This window comes from Oculina patagonica, chromosome 11 (genome assembly GCF_052425735.1).
Source record: "Oculina patagonica isolate OP01 chromosome 11, crgOcupat, whole genome shotgun sequence".
Lineage (NCBI taxonomy): Eukaryota > Metazoa > Cnidaria > Anthozoa > Scleractinia > Oculinidae > Oculina > Oculina patagonica.
In genome coordinates, this window is record NC_135768.1 from 661,075 (window position 1) to 682,267 (window position 21,193).

Here is a 21,193-nt window from a genome sequence, read left to right on the forward strand (position 1 = left end):
ACGTTTTTCTCTTTCATTTTTTAATGAGCACTCAGTGTAGATTTATAAAATAGAATTTGCACGCCCCGCGTGTGTGTTAAATGTGTTGTAAGCGTGCGTTTTGAGAAGTCAGTGCTAGCGTGTGCGGTGTGAAGCATGCAAGGGTTCATCAGAGTGGAGACCCCGGCCTTTCTCCCTCCAATCTATCTTGTGGAACAATCTTAAGTGAGTACCTTAGAGACTTCAAATCCTTTAGCATTGCATTTTAACCCACGTGTCAGTTATAGCAACAAAGAGGCTGTCGACCTCCTGATAGCATTTTGTTTGTCTGTATGAAATCAAGCTCTTGGTTTCAAGAGCGTACAATACGACACTGCCACACTCTTTAGCGATTAATTTTTGCGATGCTTGAGCTAAACACGCAAATATTCACTCCAGAAATAGATCTTTTACTCACGAAACTCTCTACTTTTCCACGGAACAGAGTTATAAAATTTTACTCGGCCAAAAACTTTGAAATTGAAGTGTTTTTATTTGAAATTTTTTTCGAAGAAATGTGAAAATTTTTGTTTTTATTAATGTTTATAATGCGGCATTTTTTCGAAAGCAGCTCTAAGCCCAAAATTACCAAATCTGTTTCCTCTTGACCGGCGATAACATGGATGGCTTAGAAAAAAAACGCTAAGCCAGGAAATGGCACTAGAAGTCAGTAAAACAAATTCTCTATCATATTGTCAGAGAATGTTTAATACATCCCGGGGATTATTTGTAAACAATGGATGTACAGTGCGGAACGTTTTCATTCGTTGTTGTACATTGCATGTACAGAAATTGAAGGTTTAACCCTTCCTAGAGTCAAAATGACATATTCCGTCACATTGGAACTGATGCGGTTCTAATTTTTGAGTCCGTGAATAAAATCCTTAAATGTGTCCACTTAAATGAAAGCTGTCGAGCAGTGCTTTCCAGTAATGTCTGTTTTCATTTTTTACCATTTTAAAATTTAAGAACATTTAGCCAATTTGTTCCTTCGGCTGCGCCCTTAGGAGTTAAAGGTTGAGACTACACACTGCGAGGGAATTAAAACAAAGTGTAAAGAATTTAACAGGTCTAAATTAGGTAACACATTTCGTTCTGTTAACAAATCTTGTATCAGACATATATTTTAACTTTATGCAGTCAGGCTGTTTCAAAATGCTATTTGCATTTGTTCAGTGGAGAGAGAGGTAAGAGATAAAAGAATCTACTACGATTGAGTTAAATAGCATCACTGTAGCTAATCTAGTTTCTCATGTCCTATAAGGCTCTAAAAAGCTTCTTGCAAACACGCAATGATGGTACTCACAGTGCAAGAATTATGTCGAAAGCTGGTTTAGCGTGTCTCTAAGCCCAATAATCCCAAGATACTTAAGGGTGGAATACACATTGTATGCAGGTGATGGGCGCATTTCTCATGACGTCTCCTTCAAAACAGATGAAGTTCTGAAACTTGTGGCCTATGTTTAGGTGCAGCGATTGAAAATTAACATTTTTTAACCAACTGTAGAATTAGAAATCTTAAGCTTTTCAGGGCTGGACTCGTCTCAAGAGGAGTTTTAAAAAGGCCACTCCCATGCGTGTGTTTATAAGGGAGACCTGGCCGTCGACTAGAGCTATACAACAGTTCTGTAAGCGAGGAACACAGGTGATAATGCAAGTGAAGATAACTGTATTTGAGGCACGATGTATAATGGTTGGATGTTTTTGTTCCAGTTGGCTCGACTGGTTTGTGTCTGGTACAATTTTGAGCCTTGTCAGATTTTACAGCAATGATGCAAGGAGTTTAAATGCCAATCGTGTAATTCAACTCTCAAAAATGCCTTAATCTTTCGCCCTTTAAGCCGGAACTTTGTTGAAAATATTCTCCCTGAATACACGTCGATGTCACGGTTTTTATCATCAAACCATGGTCTTCTCACCCACTTTGGGTTGGAAAAAATCCAAAAATATCGAAATAAGTCCTCTTTTGTATATTGTTGTTAAATTGAGCGCAAATCTGTCTGGCGAAATGAATATTTTCCAGAAATATCCTTGCGTGTCCCACTCAAAAATATGTCTATTGACAGAGTGTTGGTGTGGTAGTCTTATTGACCTCACGGTCCATATGGGCTGGGAGTATAAATCATACATCACGAGAGCCGGGCAGATATTCGAGACACTTTTACAACGTTGACAACTCGGGGCCGAATAACTGGTGCGCATATAACGATTGCCTTCAACGCCGGACTATTTAAAATTTCCTGTGTTTGTGTCAGTAGCTAACGGTCAATATAGAACTGCGCAGAGTTTGAATATAACATATAAAGGTAAGTCTACAATTTAATATAAGTCACGGCATAGCTTTGTGTGTATTTATTGTAGTTATTTTCTTGCGCACTTCTGAGGTTTTGTTCATGAAAAGCAGCCATTTTGAAGGTCCATTTTAGAAGAATTTGCAAACTACGCGTGCAGCGACTAATAAAGACCAAACTAATTTTTTCGTCTTCCGAAAAGCAGTCGACGCTTCACAACTCAAAATACCACTGCAATTATCACTGGAAAGGATTTAAGACGATGATCCGTTTATGAAAATTTACCGCGATGACAGCACATCGCCAAAATTAGCGAGGGTTAATTGATATGTAGTAGTTTCCATTTCTGTCAATGGAGGGATCTTTGTTTGATTGCAATTTATACTATTCGGCCTGCGTTCTTTTCCGGTGAGAGGCGCTTTCTTTTACCGGCCTGTAGGAAGGGATTTACGCAAAGATCCTTCTCGTGTACAACTTTAATATCTATGCAAAGCAATAGCAAACCGTTACACGACAAAAGAACTGCGATCGCTCATAAAGAGAGCTATGGAAAAACTGATTGCTGCTTTTATCAGAATGATCATGTTTATAAAAACAAAACTTATTGGATTCACAAATGATATGAATTGTCAAGACTTTGTTTTAGTTATGTACTCGATAGGTCGATAATTAGTTCAGGTCTTGTGTTCGGAGTCTAGATATGAATGTTGCCTTACCATTAAACTTTGTGTTAACTAGTGATTCTTTGCAATTGGTTGACTTTCGTCAAGGACCAAGCAAGCAAACGAAGCGAGGAACTAATAAAATTCGGATTTGATTTAATTTCCGGAAAAACACTTAGTGGTACAATTCGCGGGGACAGCATGATATAATCCCTCCGATTTCACTTCTGCGTTTATGACCCTCCTGTCAATTTTTATTGCAAGAAATTTCAAAACAGTGTCATTTCAAAAGAGTTGAGCGCCATAAAACCAATATACACAACAAGTGAGCTATGTTTATCTTCCTGAAAGAAAAGGCGTCGAAGAAAGAAGTACGCGAAAGATTGAACACTTTTAACGCGGATCTACAGAAGTAAAATACTGAAAATTATCGACCTCAGAGCTAAAGAAGAACCAAAAGAAAAGCCTAAGTGAAATATTGGAAATTATCCACCTCAGAGATTTAAGAATCTGTAATTATGAAATTTAAACAAAAATTTCAGAGATCAAGAGCCAAATGCGAGAGCCGAGCCCAATGTTTAACCATAATAAAGAAGCAAATATAAATATTGAAATTTATTATTGATAGAAAAGTCATGACCTGTGGTTGGGTAAACGTTTTACTTAATGTTTCCTTTCAACCAGTGAAATCGATCTTGTTAATTACAACTAATTACTTCTCTTCCACCGAAAGTCGGAATCTTGAAAGGACGTATGACGAAGTTAAACTGATGCAGGCTTTTGTTTTATGGCGGTCAATACAGTTTGGAATTGCTCTCAAGAAAAGGAAAATATTCGGTTTCATTGAATATTAAAGCCATTCAGACGAATTCTATTGTATCATTATGAGGTTTTGTGGCTTCGTGATCCCTGGTTTTTCTCTGGGAGGTTTATTTCCTTTGAAACGCGCTCAAAGCGGTCGAAATTTTCCCTTTTGAATGCAAATAGAAGTGAATGAGATAATTGGCAAAACATGCTGTTCTGACTTTATTACTCTGCTAAAGTGCTGCAAATTAGAATTGATGAGATCCTTCACAAAATGTTGTTGAAATAAACACTCTGGACAATTTAGATTTATTGAACGTGATTTTAATAACAGTTGCCTTTTCAAGAGGTTTAGAACATTGCCGCAAAAAAATTCATGGCAGCATCTGGAAATGTACCCCGCCTCTTATGATTAAAATAACAAAACTCTGTGTTGTCATGTACTTCCAAGTTTAATATACAAGGATAAAAACAATTATAAGAGGCAAAGAGTAATGGAAGCTGCAAGACAATCGCTTTAGAACTGACTGAGTGGAAGCAGCAAAGAGGGTTGTGCTGTTTTATTTTGACTAAGCGCAGCTTTGTGAGGTAACAGTAACAGCCTGCGGCTCAGCTAGATGTCTTGCCGTGAATCTCTAACGATGTTAATGTTATATTAACCTTTTCCAGCGGGGAGCCGCGCACATTTTACACCCTCATCATTGCTCAATTCCCGTTTTGTTTTCATTCCAGTACTGACTGCAAGGATTTTTAAACAATCTTGATCCTCGAGACACAAGAATACACGAGCTGTTGTTCGTTATCTCTGGCCAGGCCAAGAAGCAGAATTACTCTTGCGAATCGTCAAAGGTAAGTAATGAACTCGCGTACATCCGCTACGCCATGTTTTAATTCTTCAAACATCGCGGAGTAACTCATTGAGTCCTCAGATTAATCTATGCTCCATCGATGCAACCGGCCTCATAAACTCTCGTTTTAGGACAGCCTTTAATATTTTTCATTACTGTATTAAGCAGCGTTAAAAAATAAGCTACTAAAGTCATTGAAAGCCACTGAAACATCAACATTGCAAACGAAAGCGTAGTGGACAGTTACACTAATCATTATACATCTCGGGTTCTTTCCGCCATATGACAAGCAGTCCCCGTTAGCTCTTATTAAATCTGTACTTGAGAATTACAGAGCTTTGTTTTTGGTTTAGATATGTGTTACTTTGAAAGCAGAATAATTGTAACCTTTGCTTCAAATGCGACCTAGTTGTTTGATGTTGCAGTCATTGACACGACCACTGATATTAAACGGAAAGTCGAACCAAATCACTTCCTCACCTTGAGCGCGCTAAGTACTTTTCGATCGAGATTTATCACTGAGCGTATTTGCCAGTTAAATCGTATTTTACTTGCCTGTTTATCAGCTTGTGGGAGGGACTAGGGCTTCTCTTAGACAAGCACGGAATTCTGGACAAATTACTGTGGCTAAGAATGTCGTTGTCGCCAACAAAGAAACATGCTGCGTTAAACACCGCCCCGAGGATCCCGAAGAAAAAGCCTTTAACAATAAACTCTTTGTTTCTGGCTATTTTAGTTACCTGTAGTTTGATAGGAAACTCGCAACACACACCAATAAGGCGACATTGCCTTCATAAGCTGTCGTGTTTGAAACTTAGCTATTCCTTTAGGCCCTTTAATAATAGGATAGAGACGAAATAATCCTTCGAGGTGAAAGAAAGATCACCAAACGCTTTCAAAAACCAATTATTCCGATAATAAGGATCCACGAAATCCCACAAAGCGCGTGTATCATATATATCTGCCTTTACGCTGAAGTCATTAAGCTCTTTTCAAACAGTCCTAGCTATATTTACACTATGTAAATATTTCCCACTTGTAGACCGCAAAGGCCCTGAACTCACAGAAAAGGCGAGCACTTTCGAGGGAATTTTCCCACACAGATGTCCGCGGTTAATAGACAGACACCCTTTTAAGATTAGCAAAGAGACAGGGCGACCTACAACAGACATACTTGATGGGGCTTGCCTGTCTTGATCTCTGCTATGACAAGAGAAATCGTGAAAAGAGCCACTACTGAGTTTTGTACGAAATTGACGATCTTCCTAGATCAATATTTGTGTTGAACTTTTTTGTGTTTTTACAGTTCTATGTTAGGTTTTGAGTACCATCGCATGTTGACGTATTGTGTTTACTCTCACTTCATATCGACTTCGAGATCAACCATGTTACAAAGACAGTTTAAAAGCATCTTTATCTTTATCTGTGAAACAACTGCAATCTACATCTCCCAGTACTGACGCACAGGGTGCACTGTAGAGTGTATTACGTCAAAATATTCTTAGTCCATTTGAACAACGCAAGTGGGGTGTTGAACAACTCTTATCAGTTGACCTATCCCTTCGTCAAAGGAAACACGATTTTAAGTACTGTTTATATAAGGTTGTTTATATCGAGTTTATAGATCACGAACATACACTAGATGCTTAATAACGACCGTACTAGTTCAAATTTCTTTTTCATGTAGCAATTATAGTCGTGTAAATGAACACAAAAATGCACGATCAGACAAACATTTTAACTATGATGAAACAGGGATTCCATTCAGAAAAATGAATCATTTTATGCTGGCACACAGCGGGAGGGTTTCTGTATGAATGTTTGATCTCCAAGCAGGAGTCCTGCCAGCCCCCTCACCAGGCGGTTTCAAACGGAAGCCAGTGAAATAAGAAATTGTTTTCTTTTTGTCAGCGCTTGTTTTGAGCTTCACCATGAATTGTTCTGCCCGGCTCTCTTTTGAGTTGTGTGCGTGAGATTGATTGAAAAACCACAGAGTAAATCCTAATCCGGAAACTTGGCGAGCAAAGCAAACAACCGTGCATGAATTCTTCCTCGTAATTTTCCAAGGAGGGGGAAAACGAGGTTCAAGTGCTCATTGTCAGGGAAAATTTGCGTGAGCGAGAGAGAGAAAAAGCAAATTGAATTTTGGGATTTAAACTGCGCTTGAAGCAATGCCAATAGCTGTTACTGAGAATGTCCGGTTTCTTCTTTTCTGAAGGGCTCTTTTGTGTTAAAGAAACCAAAGGGCACGATCTCGAATCCTCTCTACACAAAAGCCTTCTTTCTTTTTATTCATGTTTGATTGAATCTCTATATTTTACTTATAACAAATTTCCATTTTGTAGCATATTTATCTTTTTATTTGAGACTGGTCATAATAGACGACAAAATATTGGACATAGTTGATTGCGATTTCTTCAGTGAATACGCATTCTTTTTAGTTAAAATCAGCCGTGAAAGAAAAGTGACTTTCTTTAAACACTTTATTTGACTCTCTTTGCCATTTACTGTTACGTACGTTTATTATAAAGGTGAAACAGGCGAATTAAGGTTAACATTTTTGGCAACAATTTTGGACAACCTTTCGCCCCATCAGTGGGGGATTTAACTGCACTTTCTTTCAGGAAAACGTTTCAATAACGTGATTACATTCAACTGACGAGGATAATAGGCTCGAAAGGCGCATTTGGCAAAGAAACTTTTTCTTAATTGGTTAACAAAGGAAGAGGGAGTCGAGAAGGGGTGTTCAAAGATGGATAGCTTTATTGTTAGCTATTGTCTGAAGAAACGTAAAAACAATTTATGGGAATCATAGGAAAAAACAGTAACTGAACCACTCATACTTCAAAAGAATAAAAATACTTAACTCTTCACTCGTATGAACAACTATTAGTATAAACAACTGAAGAAGCAAATCTGGGAATAATGTTTGATGTACTAGAAATTAACAAATTGGCATTTTCTTGTTTTGAAATTCTAAAACCCCTGGTTTAAATACTGGACTCAAACTTTAAAAGAAAAACTTTATTCTCCACTCGTATGTACAAATATAAGCTGGACAAACTGAAGACAGCAGATCTGGGAATAATGTTTGAAGAACTAGAAATTAACAAATTGGCGTTTTCTTGTTTTTAAATTCCAAAACCCCTGGCTTAAGTACAGGACTTGGCTTTACGTCCTTTATATGGCGTTAAAAAAGGAAGCAATACTTGTATTTCACTCAAAAACTGAGACTTTGTTCCTCGTAAGAGTTTCCTTGTTAAAAATCGTCCTCTTTTGTTTACTAAGGGTGGCGTGTTTCAGCAGACTGCCCGCTTTTTTCCAATAGCCTGAGCTTATAAGCAAGGCGAAACCTAACAGTCTTAAAATTAAATCGATAATTAGTTCGCGTTTGGTTCTAATTGAAAATCTTTTGAATTCGGGATAGAGATGAAACCATCCTTCTTGTGTAACGTAATAAAAGGTGACTTATCCGTTTCTTTGGGCGACCATTGTGTGTTGGTACAAATACTACCACAGAATAAAAGGATCACTATGTTATGCGCGTCTTTCAAAATTAAGCTTTTCTCTGGGCCGCCCAATTCTTGTGTCATTTCACGCAATACTTTCGTCAAACAATTTGATGTAAGCCTTCAGTAAACCTGTAGCTGTCAGTGGATTAGAGCGCGCGAATCCATGGAACATCCGTCCTATTCTTTGCAAAATTAAATTAAAGGAGGTTATTCTTGCAACTTAACGGGCATAAAGAGACTCTAGATATGTCTCGAATCAGGAAGCCTTTAGCTTTATTACATCAGATGACGAGCAAGTGCTGACAAAGGAAATCACCGAATTCAAAGAAAGAAGAAATGTCGTTTTCGGTGTATGAGGCCCAAAACGGATGCCTACCTATCCCGGCGAGTTCTTACTTTTCCAAATGTGTTCTCAATTCTTTCTTCAAGGAAACTCAAGCTGTTGAATTAGTAAGTGTTCGGTAGTTATTTTTCAGTGCGCTCACTCCTGAGTGTTATTAGTTAAGACTCACCATTCATCAAGAAACAAGGCTATCAATCGCAATCTTTCAATATAATAGACTCTGTGGTTTCCTTTCGCAAATTAATGACAGAAGTAAGCACTCTAGCACCGAGAGGTCTGTTTTATTATCTTCTCGGATCAAAACCCGACAACACATCCGTTGTGCTTACTCTTTCTTTTTCAATTCACTTTCCAAGGAGTTTTGCTGATTAATTAATCCTGTAAACTGGTTCTTCACACGTGTTTCAAGCGAGATTTTGAATTATGGCCTTTCATTCTTAATTATTACTTTCGTCCAACGCCTTGTTTATTGCGAAAGGTTCGCATGCTCTAAGATTAAAATTTGACTCCTGGTCCATGCATGTTTCAGTGATCGGTATTTCGCATTTAACCACAAAACGTAGAGAGTGAAATTAAGTAAATCAGCCAAGAAATTGTCTGCGCACAAAACTTTGAACCTGAAGCAACCTGTAAGAGTTCCTTTCTGGAACTTTTTGTGGGTAAGGTAAAGTTTTTCGTTAGTTGCGACAGGGTAGATGTGAAGATTCACCTGAAGTTTAATCACAACATTAGATCCTTGAATTTGAGATAACACATTAACAGTCTATCAACTTGGCTGTCTCTCAGCTAACTCCTCATTGTTCCTCTATCATTTTAAGAAAAAACGCAACAACAAAAAGCTCAAACTCTTGAAATTCTGTCGAACAAAATCGCTGATTGATGTTTTCGCAACAATTTCAGAATTGGTTGACGTGCAGTGTGGTGCCCCACTTTTCAAGGCTCGTAAATAATCCGTCGCATTTTTCTACTTGAATGAGTTTAATAAAAAACAGCAATAACTGTTACCTGACGTTTTTCATCCTAAGAAATAAAAATAAACTGTTGAAAGTATCAGTAATTTTTTACAACTTTAATGTTTTGAGGTTAAAGTTTTTATGTATCCGAAAAGGTGGAAAAGTTCGTGAACAAAGTCGTGGATTCATTAAAGCACTGGTTGGCCTCAACAAAATTCCTTTACAAAACCACTAATGACGTCTTTTTTTAATTAAATGTCGTCAGCAGCACGTTAACTAAGCATAGAAAGAGAGAACGAAAGCGGTATAGCGGTATAGCGGAACTGACGCCTCATTACCAATACTATACGGCTTTTAAAAACTCGGACATGTCAGAACAAGACACAGCATGTCGTGTGCAAACGAGTTTTAAGTCTTTCTCGATGATTCGTTGTGGACAATTGTCAAGAGTTATTGTGCTTTTGTTCTCGCTCATTTCAATGACTTCTTTAGAGTAAAAATCATATTTATTAATTATCTCAAAGGCCCCTATTGGTGCTCGTAATTAAAAACAAAAACTAGACCGTGTCACTTTAATTACGTCGCCTTACAGATTTTGTTCTTTTCTTCTGAAGTGCTATAGATTTGTGGAATCCTCCTTCAAGAAATGTCACTAAATTCGCAACAAAACCCGTCATCACGGAATGGACTTCCGCCATAGAAACGTACGGCATTTTTTTAATGTTAAACTTCAGCTCTTTCCTCTTTTGCCGTCGGATTTCATCACGAGAGCCACCGGACCTTTTTAGCTTCGCATTTTCATGTTGCTAATGGAAGGGAAATGTTAAAGGATAGATAATTGTTAGCGTGTTTCCGTTTGAGAATTTTCACGAAGTCGCTTCCAGCGCGAAAACGTGCACGCTATCAACCTCTCGTGACAGTTAAAATCCACTGTGAATTTTTATTTTGGTGCAATGCGGCTTCCTTTTTGGCTACCATTGCAAATTGTCTGACCTCCCACATTGCTGTAAATTAGAAAAAGAGCAATGAATATTCTAGTTTTGATGAACAGTAAATAAACGCGCGGCCCTCATTCACTGACGTGGAACGGCGGGCCTCATACTTGCCAAAGTTTGGCCAGCTAATCGCTCGCATACTTTCTTTGACCTGGATCCAAATAATCCGGCTAGTTGGGTGTAACTTTCATGGGCTTGTTTTTATTATGTTGAATTTCAGGAAGAGTCCTTTATCAAGCGGATTTTCTGTCCCGTCTTTTGTATTAATATCTTGACAGGTTTGATCTGTAGGGGGGGCCTTAAGGGGCCAAGCCGGTAAAGAAGGTCGCGCGACTAAGCCGCGAGCTGATCATTTCGTGTTTTCATTTGCTTCCACAGCACGCGGCTCACAACTCACTCTCCAGCTTACATCAAGAATCCAAAATGGCGGGCTTTCTGAACCATTATCCACCATACCCTGTCAATGGACTAAACATGCCTCCAAGAACCGCCGACATGTTTTCCCCAATGGTTGCTCCGCCTTACGGTAAGACTCAAGACTATAACTTTATTTTTAGACATGAAAGAACAAACAATGCTTGATCAGAGTCGCCATTGTGCATACACATTTGTGTAATGAGAATATAGGAATAGGTTCGTCGTAGTGACCAGTAGAAATAACCCCTCTATAAGAAGAAAATGATTTCCCATTATTGAGCTGTGCTAAATACCTTGGAGAGGTCTTTTAAAACCGCCGTTCGGAAGCTCGATTCTTTTCTATTTTTGTACGTTATGTAGTCAAGAGAGACCTCCCAGATTTGTGGGTTTAGAATTTGTGAAAGGCATTTAGATGAGTGCGAGGTTCAACAAAGCCTATTTAACTCTCACCGAGCGCAAAATACGGAATAAATCAGTTCTTCCTCCTAATTAATGACAATCATACTAGTTAGAGATACGTTATTGTCTGTTTCGTATTTATCACAACGGATATTTCCCTATTGTAAATCTAGTCATCAAGTTTGATTCTTGCTAAGATGGACACAAATCGTCCAAATCTAGCTCGGGATAGAACGTGCTTGATGTATATCTAGGATTTGTGGGCGCGAATACTATTTAAGTTAGGCCGATTTCCCGAACGACTACGTATTTTTAGAGAAACGTTTTTTAAAAGGGACAGAAAAGAGGAACATTCTTCCTGCGGAAAATATCCTGAGCCATTTGCGGCTAGGAAAGCTGCTCTGAAGACTACATTAATGATAACATTATCACTTAAAAGTACACTAGGTTACACTGGATAATGACCTGAAGCGTTGATTTACTTGATATGATTGCATTTGAAATTATCTTTGAAATGACAACGGAAATATCTTCAGCCTTCTTGTTAGTCAGATGATAAAACAATAAAAAAACATGTTTAAGAGACCGCAATTATAACCGTCCAAGAAAAACTCGAAATGTTGTTTTCAGTTCACTCATTGGCATTGCAAATGAGTAAACTCACTCGTAATGATCCAACTTTGAAAACACCTTTGTTCAAATATTTATTCTCTAATTTGACCAAATTTCATTCCTCTGAAAACATCACACCTGATGGCTTCATAACTGAACACAACTATTGTTTAAAGTTTGCGAACCACTAAAGTAAATATTGTTATACAAAGTTTAACATATCGAAACTTCCTTGACTGTTATATTTAAGTTGAAGGGAAAGGGCTTCAAAAGTTAAAGAGATGCTCTGCTCTGATCACAATTCCTAAAACTCAAATTTAATTGGTGTAATAAAGATTTTATTGCTTGCAGTAGGATAAAGGAATGTCAATGCTATAAAGCAAAGCCACTGTTGTTTAAAGTATCTATTCTTTGCAGCAAAAGTTTGATAGAATTCTCGCGTGATTCTATATAACTATATATTTTCAGGCTATCCAAGAAAGCAAAGACGCGAGAGGACAACGTTTACCAAAGCACAACTAGAAATTTTGGAGGAGCTGTTCTCTAAGACAAAGTACCCGGACATTTTTATGAGAGAAGAAGTTGCGATGAAAATCAATCTACCAGAATCAAGAGTTCAGGTAAATTAGATGGAAGATTCTTCTGGGTAACAGAGTTGTTTAATTCTCTAAACGTGCGGTATTTCAGTAGTAGAGAAGAAATGAAAGCCATTTTATTAGTGTCAAGTGAGGCACTAATCGGGGGCATGCGACAAGTCATAAAATTTAGCACATTGGAATGTTTGACGGTGACTTTTGCCAAATTCTAAAAATTGCCATCTTCCCCACTCAAGTCTTACGAAAAAGTGGATTGAGATCCTAAAAGAAAGATTGTACTGCTAAAAAAAGTCGAAGGTAACAAGGTGGGGCCGGGGAATGCCTGTTGGCTAAACACGAAAATGTTTCAGTAAATAAAACTACTTTCATAAACTCCAAAGAGTTCAGTTCTTTACTTTGCTCTTTGATTTCTTTCCCAATCAAGTCGATCACTAAAATGAACCCCATAACTTTTAAAATACAAAGTTACAGACCATGAAAACTATCCCTCTTTGTTTGCTTGAATACCCAAAACTGACAGAGTTGCTCTTTTGGCAACATGCTAAGAATCTCCAAATTCTTTTGCCGCAAATTTGTCCTTTGTTTTGGTTCTTCAACTGATGGTAAGCTCCAATTATACAAAACCTTTTTCCTGTTACATCAGGATTACTAAGTAGCATAGTTTCACGTTGTGTAGGACGTTTACAATGCTCAAAGACAATGTCGTCACTGTTCCTCTCTCAAATCGAATCTTATAAAGTTCTTTATTTATTAATTCATTCATCGAGCTCGAACTACTCTGAATTAAGAATAAAAAGCCTAGATGCTTTTTCTGGCTGGTAGCAAACACTTTTAGCATACGTGCTTTAAACCAAAAGTGACAACTTTCAAAAAGCGACAAGAAGTGTTTTCTTTACCGCAAATTGACTGCGCAATAACTGGCTGCATTTTTCCGGCCCCATCATTGCACAATGTGCTAGTTGTGGGTTCAAAGTTCTAGCATCTTTCCCAATCTATTTGCCAAGTATGTGAAAAGGTGATCTCCATACTTGAAAAGCTTAATAAAATGTACAGGTAGATAAAGAATGCTTCAAACTCGATCCAACCAAAAAGAAAACTTTGGCGCAGCACTAGTACTGAAAAACAGTCGACATTATTGCTAACTAAGGAGCTGAACAAAATGGCAGTCAAATTCAGTGGTTTGTAGAAGTTTGTTCTATATCGTTCGTGTTTAACACAATCAAATGGGACAAATCGTATTATTTGAGCATCCATTTTTGTAATAAATGAGGGATTTTACCACAAAGTGGTCCAGTTAAGGCACGATCAAGCACGACACATCCAAATTGGAAAACAGGATATTGCGCTCTCAAACGCCAGCCATAAAGGCTGTTTTGTTGTCGTGAATGTAAATGAATGAAAATTTCCTTTGTTGCAAAATAGTCAAAAACGTGATTTTTATTTTTCACTTTTACTTCTTATTTCAAACAGAAAAAATTCGTTTGCAGTTCGCCCCAGCCTTGCCCCAAATCAGGTGTAATTTTAATTAAATTAAAATATTTCGACTTCCGAGCATTTAGCGTTTTAAGGGTGCCTGGTTTGTGTACGTACACACGAATGTAGTGTCAAGAAATTCACGCCCTCAGACAATTCATCTGTTCTCACGTAATGACTTTAAGGTTAATTTTTCTTTCATTCGAGGCTTTTAGGCTATCAAAGAACCTATATTTAACGATATTATCAAACACATTTGATTTAGTCCAAGAAAAATGTCACTTTTTATTTCCCATGCGTGTGTTTTGTGATCGCGTGTGAAGGCATGTCTCGACAGTTAGCCTGACCTCCGTTTTGCGTGCTGTTGTTATATTACGTGTCTCCCTTTATATTGTATTTATTAGAAACTGAAACTTTCCAGAAAAAACTACTTAAGGCCTTTCCGAGAAGTCACGCTCACTTAAAATGGCAAGAAGTTGTACGAAACTGGTGATAAAAACATCAAAGTAAACCTCCTAACTTGTTTAATTAGTTTTTATTGAGTAGTAAGACTAACTTTTTCACCTAAAGCTTCTAATCAAGCTTTCGTTATTTTTCCCCTTCTTATCTTTTCAAACCGCTATTGCTACTCAATATAAACCGCCACTAGATACAAAATAAACAAACCACTAGACAACAATTGAATTCCACTTGTTTCACAGGCGCCATTTGCAATTAAACGGAGTTTTTTTGTTTATTTTAATTATTCCACAGGTGTGGTTCAAAAACCGACGCGCCAAGGTACGGCAGCAGAGTAAAGGAGAACCAAAACCCAAACCCAAGCCGAAGACCCCAACCGCCAGCAAAGACACTACACAAGCAGGTCCATCCCCCTGCAGATACGCTAGCTGCAGTGGAAATATCTGGAGCCCAGCCCACGAGTCAGTCCGTCCTATGCCAACCTATCCATCACATGCAGTCATCAACAACAGTATGGCAATGTCTAGCGCAAACCCTTCATTCATGCCACCACCACCACCCCCACCGTATTACTGCTCAAGTCCAAACGGCGGATCTTATATGCCTTTAGAGCATGCGCACATGCATCCAATGGCCCCAAGATAAAATGTGGACTGTCATAGAGATTGTAAAAAAGAGCAAAAAAAATCCTTTGAAGGAAATGTAAGAAAACTATGTTAATATAAGGGGTTTTCCATAAAACCAATTAGTTTAGTTAAATAGCTTATTCTACAAATACAGTTCTTTGACAGTAATCCATATACTGTTTGCAAGCCAGCTGAAGAAAACTTGTTTACCGTCTAATAAGATAGAAATTATAGAGTATCGTTTCTTCCGAAACGCATTTAAGGATCAGCGTTCTAGACTTATTCCCACTTATTCTTAGAATCCTCTAAAAGGTGCGTTTTCACGAAACAAAACCTGTTTTTCTTTGGAATTAGCGCGCAAAACCTTTTAGCGTCTTATGAAAACCTTTCTGTGAGGCCGGGTTCAATTTCGAAATACGCCTGCTAGTTTTGAACCACAAAAATGCAAAGTCCTGACTCTTCTTACACGAATGCCGGAGGAATTCTGACAGGTTGTGTTTTTACGTAGGTGGCTAGGAAAAAACTGTTCTGACAACTCGTTTGTGTAAGATCCAAATTAACCTTAAATAGTCAGAGGTGGAGTGGGTGGTTTGCTGTGATGGTTGTTTTTGTTTCCAAGTGCTGGTATTCTCTTACATGCGTTTTTGAACAGACTCGCCACAGAACACGTTTAAAGCTCGACCATTCGACGCTGGCAGTTTCCGGATTTACCATGAAGCAATTAAGTGTTATTGTGTCTTTTTTTTACCAATATTACTCATAAGAAGACTTATTGTTATGTTCATTTAACCTTCATTTCCAAATCTGAGCTATAAATACATCTTAGTGATTGTCATATACATCTCTCACTGCTATTTCTGAGCGTTTGAGGTCGTAATTCTGTCCACCTGTCTCCTTGACAAGGTATTCAAATTTTAAGAAGAAATAAGATGGAATTACCCTTTTGCTCCTACAAGTGTCCAGGTGCAAATGTGACAAATTTTAATGAAATGTTTGACTTGGTAAAATTGACAACTGAACAGCACCATAGACGAGTGCTCCTCATGAGCTTTCATTTAAATGGTCACACTTAAGGGTTTTATCCACAGACTTAAAAGTTAGAACCACCTTGTACAGACTTGGTAATTTGACAACAAAACAGTACCACAGAAAGTACTGCTCAAAGCTTCCATTTGAATGGTCACACACTAGGGTTTCATACACAGACTTGAAAGTAAGAATCACCTTGTACAGCATAATAAACAGTACCACAGGAAAGTACTGCTCAATAGCTTCCATTTGAATGGTCTCACACTAAGGATTTTATCCACAGCTATTTAAAGCCAATCTTCCATTACTAGCTCATGACTCTGAAAGTGAAGGGTTAGACGGCCAAGACTGAAAGACAGCGTTTGGTTTATACATGGTTATCTTTTTAACTTTAAAACACTCTTTGTGTGTCTGAATCGCTTTTTTGTTCTGCCAGCCGTCGGGTTGATGTAGCTTTCATTTGTTTTCAATGTCAGCAATTGCAATATACACATATTATACACATATTATACACATATTTACTTCAAAAATTATTTTTATTTTAAAAATATCACAAGGTTGGTGTAGGTGAACGTTTTTGCATTATGAATAGAAAGTACATCGCATCATTTTTGTTTTTCATATTTTATTCCATTAGCTCCAATTGGTTCACTCTTCACAGCTTTCATGAAACCTATAACTGAAAAAGGAACCGAAAGTAATCTACCAATACATCTCTACAACATACCATTATTGTAAACCCTTGTTTGATTTCAGCTAACCTGTACAATGTAAATAGGGTGTACTATGGAGAAGTTTTAGTGTCACGGTTATAAATAGGTATATAAGCGGGCCGATATGTGCCAACCTTTAATGAAATGATCATAAGTTTTAATGTAATTGTATATTTTTGTTAATAAAGCCAAACAGACTTAACCCTCTCAGCCCTGATGTCCAAATACAATTTCTCATTACTAGCATGGTCTCCATTGGAGTTCATATGGCCAGATTTTTTTTAATGGACATGTTAAGAGAATGTACGATAAGATAAGATAAGATATACTTGGAGATAAGATGTACTTGGAGACTGTTGAACGACAGGGCTGAATCGGTTAATGAAAACAATTCTTTTACATTATTTTGAAATTCGTTTAATATATGAAATGATTGCATAAATTAACTAGTACATTGTACAAAAAGTCAAAGCTATAAATGAAATTCGTTCAAAAAATAATGCATAGAATAAAGTCATTAAAATACACTATTCCTCGTTTGTGTGACAGTAATATACACATCATATAAACAAAATATCAGTTCAACAGTCTTTGTTCCTCTTGAAAGGCCTCGTGGTCGAATGAATTTGCGAAAGTTCGGTGGCGCTGGTTTAAAACTTGCAGTCTTCAATCTGCGCTGACATGGGGCTTCAACCCTTTGGTGTCGCTAATATCTCCTGCTGGTTGAGAACCTCAACAAGCCCATTGTAAGGGCAAGGGTTTCACCACGGTCAAACGTCTCAGGCAGCTTTTCTTTCCATTTCGGCGTTTTTTGTTCGTATTGAAGTGTTAGTATGAGCAAGGATAGATAAAAATAGTTGCTGAGTGTAAGCATAATCCCATTTCCTCAGGTAAACGAGTGTTTTTACTTTTTAAATGTTCCGCATCCGAACCAAAGTGCTTTGACAAATGGGCCGACAAGTCCGCATATCGCTATTTTCAAACACGTAGAACTTTTTTAGTAAAGCTCCAAAAAAATTAGTAAACACTCAGAATACCGGTAATGTATCGAACTTTGAACTGTGAAAATTAAAACCTTATCTTTGCAGTACTTTACTTATTTTTTGCATATTTCTGTCGTTTGACCGCGGTCGAGACAAGGGTAGCTTTTTAAGTGGGTTGCAGCACAAGGACGGTAAATTCATTCAGGAAACCGATCATCCTTCTCAATATGGCTAGAAGCTAAAATACGTAATAAGAGTTTTAAAAACCAAACGATCATCATAAGGGTTTTTATCACCTTCTTGATATGAAGAATATTGCATGTTTTCTTTGGAAAGAAACACCATTCGGCATAAACTGAATGGAGCTGTAGGTGCCTGGGTTCATCAACTGCTTAGTTCATTGTGTTAGTTCCCATCTCTTTCCACGATCTGGGTGTAAAAAAAAAAACATGTCCCCAGCGTAAAGTTCAACACGCTGGACATGAAATCAGGGGGCATACACAATGATACAGCTCTCAGTATTCTATTTTGTTTATCTATGTTCAGCGTTATTTTTTTTTTTGAGTCCTGGCCAACAAAATCATTTTTATGAAAAAAAAAAAAAAACAGTTCTAGCCGTTTATTTGCATTTATTTTTAATTTGTGTCGTCATCCATTGTAGAAAATCAAGGACAGAACGACAACTACAACAAAGCACTGATGCCAGTGTCTTATTGCTACCTTAACTCAATGTCGCCTTACCATACAATTGCCAGTTCTTCTTACAATCTCAAACGATTTCGCGAAGAATCATTATGAAGAATTCAGTTGTTTATACAGTCGAACCCCTATTAAGCGGCCGCGGCCACCTTCTGCCGTCCCGATGAGCGTTCTTCTATTATTTTAACCCCTATTAAGCGGCCAGCAAGAATGTAATAAAACATTTTTGGCCTTCTTTCCAACAAGGTCGGACGTCAAGAGTCTAAAAAAGAGTGTTGGCTGATAAAATCATCAAACACCGGATATTTCGTCTTATTGATCCAGATTCTTCACGCTATTTGTATTTAAATAACGTGACTTTCTGAAAAACTCTTATGCTAATTTCTAACGAACTCCTATAAGCGGCCAACCTCTATTAAGCGGCCAGTTGCCAATTCCCCGAGGGTGGCCGCTTAATGGGGTCTACTGTATATCATGACAATTATTTTTGTGGTGGGAATTAAATTCTCCTAACCAATTTGCTTGATTCTGTGCAAGGAGAAAATAGAGGTTAAACATTCTTGCAAATTGGACGTGGTATACTTTTCAAATCTCTTTGAGATTTCGTGCAGTCCTATAATGGGCTCCATTTTGTGGTTCCGTAAGCCTTACAAAAATATGATTTTTGGAATATTTTCAAAAAGGAGTTGGAATGGAATTTGTGAATTTTAAGGTTAAAAGGGGCAAATGGGACGTCAATAAAACGTTAATAACTTACTAATGATTAGGCTGAGGGCTCGAGGTTCCTTGATATCGATTGATTGTCGATGAGGGATGAAGCCCCGAGTTAGCTATCAAAGTCGATGGAAACCGAAACTAAGTGAGTCTTACTGTTTTGGCTTGAAAACCAATGGCTGTTCTTTTAAACATAAAGTTTATTGGTAAAACTGATTTATTCACAGTCATAATGCACAAAAAAATCCGTACGCGTTCTCTCGAGGCCTTCATTGCAAGGAGTGCCAATAATGAGCCTGACTTGGTTATGCCTATAGCTTCAGTTGAACCTCTTGAATACGGACAGCAAATCCCGGGGGGCACTCAAAAAAGTTTTATACGGGGGAGGCTCCGCCCCAAGCTTTTACCCTTTACCCTTTTATATACCATTTTGACAGAGATTGTACCCCTTTCGTATACCTTTTACTGAAAAAGGTACCCCTTTCATATACCCGAAAGACATGGCATAGACTTAGAACAGGACATTTTCTTGTCATTTTCATGCAGCGCTTAATAAATTAAAATAATACGGCCATAAAGTGCGTCTGTTCGAAATATTTTAATTAAAGGCCCTTTTAAAAACCTAAATGACGGATTTTCATACCCTTTCATATACCAAAACTTGTGAAATCCCTACCCTTTTATATACCTGAAGCCTGAAAAAGGTACCCCTTTCGGGCGGAGCCTCCCCGTATAGGCCATTATAGGGAGTACCCCCCCCCCCCCCGGGCAGCAAAGGGACAGGGAAGAGTGTCCATATTACAGTGGTAGAGTTTATATAATGTTTGGTTTATTTAGGACCAAGTGGACAGTCCGAAATAGGGGGCTGTAAGAAGAGGTTCCACTGTACTAGGCTCCACTATACTTTTGGCAGATTGTTGAAAAACTAGCAATATGATTGGCTATAAGCATGCACCTGCCATCGATCGATATCCTCAGAGGGTGGGAACTGTTTTTTTTTAGCAGTACGACCGAAGCAAAACCTTCCCTAAACCACTTTAAAACCAGTGATTTTTATTAAATCAGTCACTCGGTTATGCTAAAGCAATTAGACGGCTCGCTTTCGGTTTTAATCGACTTTGACAGTTGGTGTTCGCCACAATTATCAACCTATAGAAACCTCCACTAAGTCTAATTGTTGAAATGATTTTGTGTGGAAGCTGTCTTTTTTTGTAGGATGATTTTTTTTCTTGTTTTTGTTCCGTTAAAGACTCATCCAGGCTTATCCCACTTTACAAAGATTCAACCCGACTACCTCCCTTAGAGTCAATGATAATAATAATAAACATTCTAACATCGTTTTGATTTCCTAAAGAAGGGTCTCTTAGAACGTACAGATAGTTATCACCAACGGTTGCAGAGTCCACATTGAAAAAACAGCAGATTTATTTAACATACGGTGGTTTAAAATTGACCCATGTATAAACATGGGAATAGTTTTCTTAGAGTGATTGTGTGTGGGGTGAGTTGTTTTTAACTATTACCAGTACGACGTTTAGCGAAAATAAATTATTATTGTAAGGTCTGAGACCGTATAAGATTTCTTTTGAAGAAGTTTAGCCGAAAATATTAATCCGTTGCTTAATTTCCAAAGAGAATAAAATCACTTCAGAAAACTGTGAACTTTAGAAATATAATATGAGTCAGTTAAGTCTGCATTATGGAGACGTCTGCAGGTATCGCTAGATAACTTGCAATTGGTGGTGTACTGTTTATAAAGGGCGAGTTTTACAAAGAACATTGCATCATAAATGCACTCCATTGGGTAAGTATAACTTTGCTTCTCAGGTGAAATAAACTACCGACGGATAAGTTGCACCTATTGTCATATATGCTTTGACTTGAGTTTTTCTAAGTTTTATCGCTATTAGAATTGTTGTAAATGTGCGAGGAAATTTGTGCTAATGTTTATGGGTGCATGTGCGCTCTGTGAACTTTCTTGGACAGTTACTGTGCGTTCGAACCTTCTGTTAACCAATCAGGGAACACCCCCTGGAACACTTGAACA

The 21,193-nt window shown here is 37.8% G+C and overlaps 1 protein-coding gene across 2 annotated transcripts; it reads left to right on the forward strand.

The window, feature by feature from the left end:
• The first annotated feature begins 2,086 nt into the window (after window positions 1-2,086).
• Window positions 2,087-17,280, forward strand: LOC144629854 (homeobox protein otx5-B-like). Of its 2 annotated transcripts, XM_078488079.1 has the most exons (5): window positions 2,087-2,324; window positions 4,508-4,624; window positions 10,805-10,952; window positions 12,323-12,474; window positions 14,677-17,280. In XM_078488079.1, the coding sequence occupies exons 3-5, from the start codon at window positions 10,850-10,852 to the stop codon at window positions 15,025-15,027; spliced, it is 606 nt and encodes a 201-aa protein (XP_078344205.1). In that variant the 5' UTR covers window positions 2,087-2,324; window positions 4,508-4,624; window positions 10,805-10,849; the 3' UTR covers window positions 15,028-17,280. The 2 variants fall into 2 exon arrangements, with proteins under 2 accessions (XP_078344205.1, XP_078344204.1); XM_078488078.1 differs by lacking the exons at window positions 2,087-2,324; window positions 4,508-4,624 and adding an exon at window positions 8,440-8,585.
• The last annotated feature ends 3,913 nt before the right edge of the window (window positions 17,281-21,193 follow it).

Excerpts from the sequence above, each read along its gene's own strand:
- LOC144629854 (XM_078488078.1), top strand. The coding sequence starts at position 8,472 with ATGTCGTTTTCGGTGTATGAGGCCCAAAACGGATGCCTACCTATCCCG. Across the intron at positions 10,953-12,322 it reads AATGGTTGCTCCGCCTTACG|GCTATCCAAGAAAGCAAAGA; the intron begins GTAAGACTCAAG and ends ATATATTTTCAG. Across the intron at positions 12,475-14,676 it reads TACCAGAATCAAGAGTTCAG|GTGTGGTTCAAAAACCGACG; the intron begins GTAAATTAGATG and ends ATTATTCCACAG.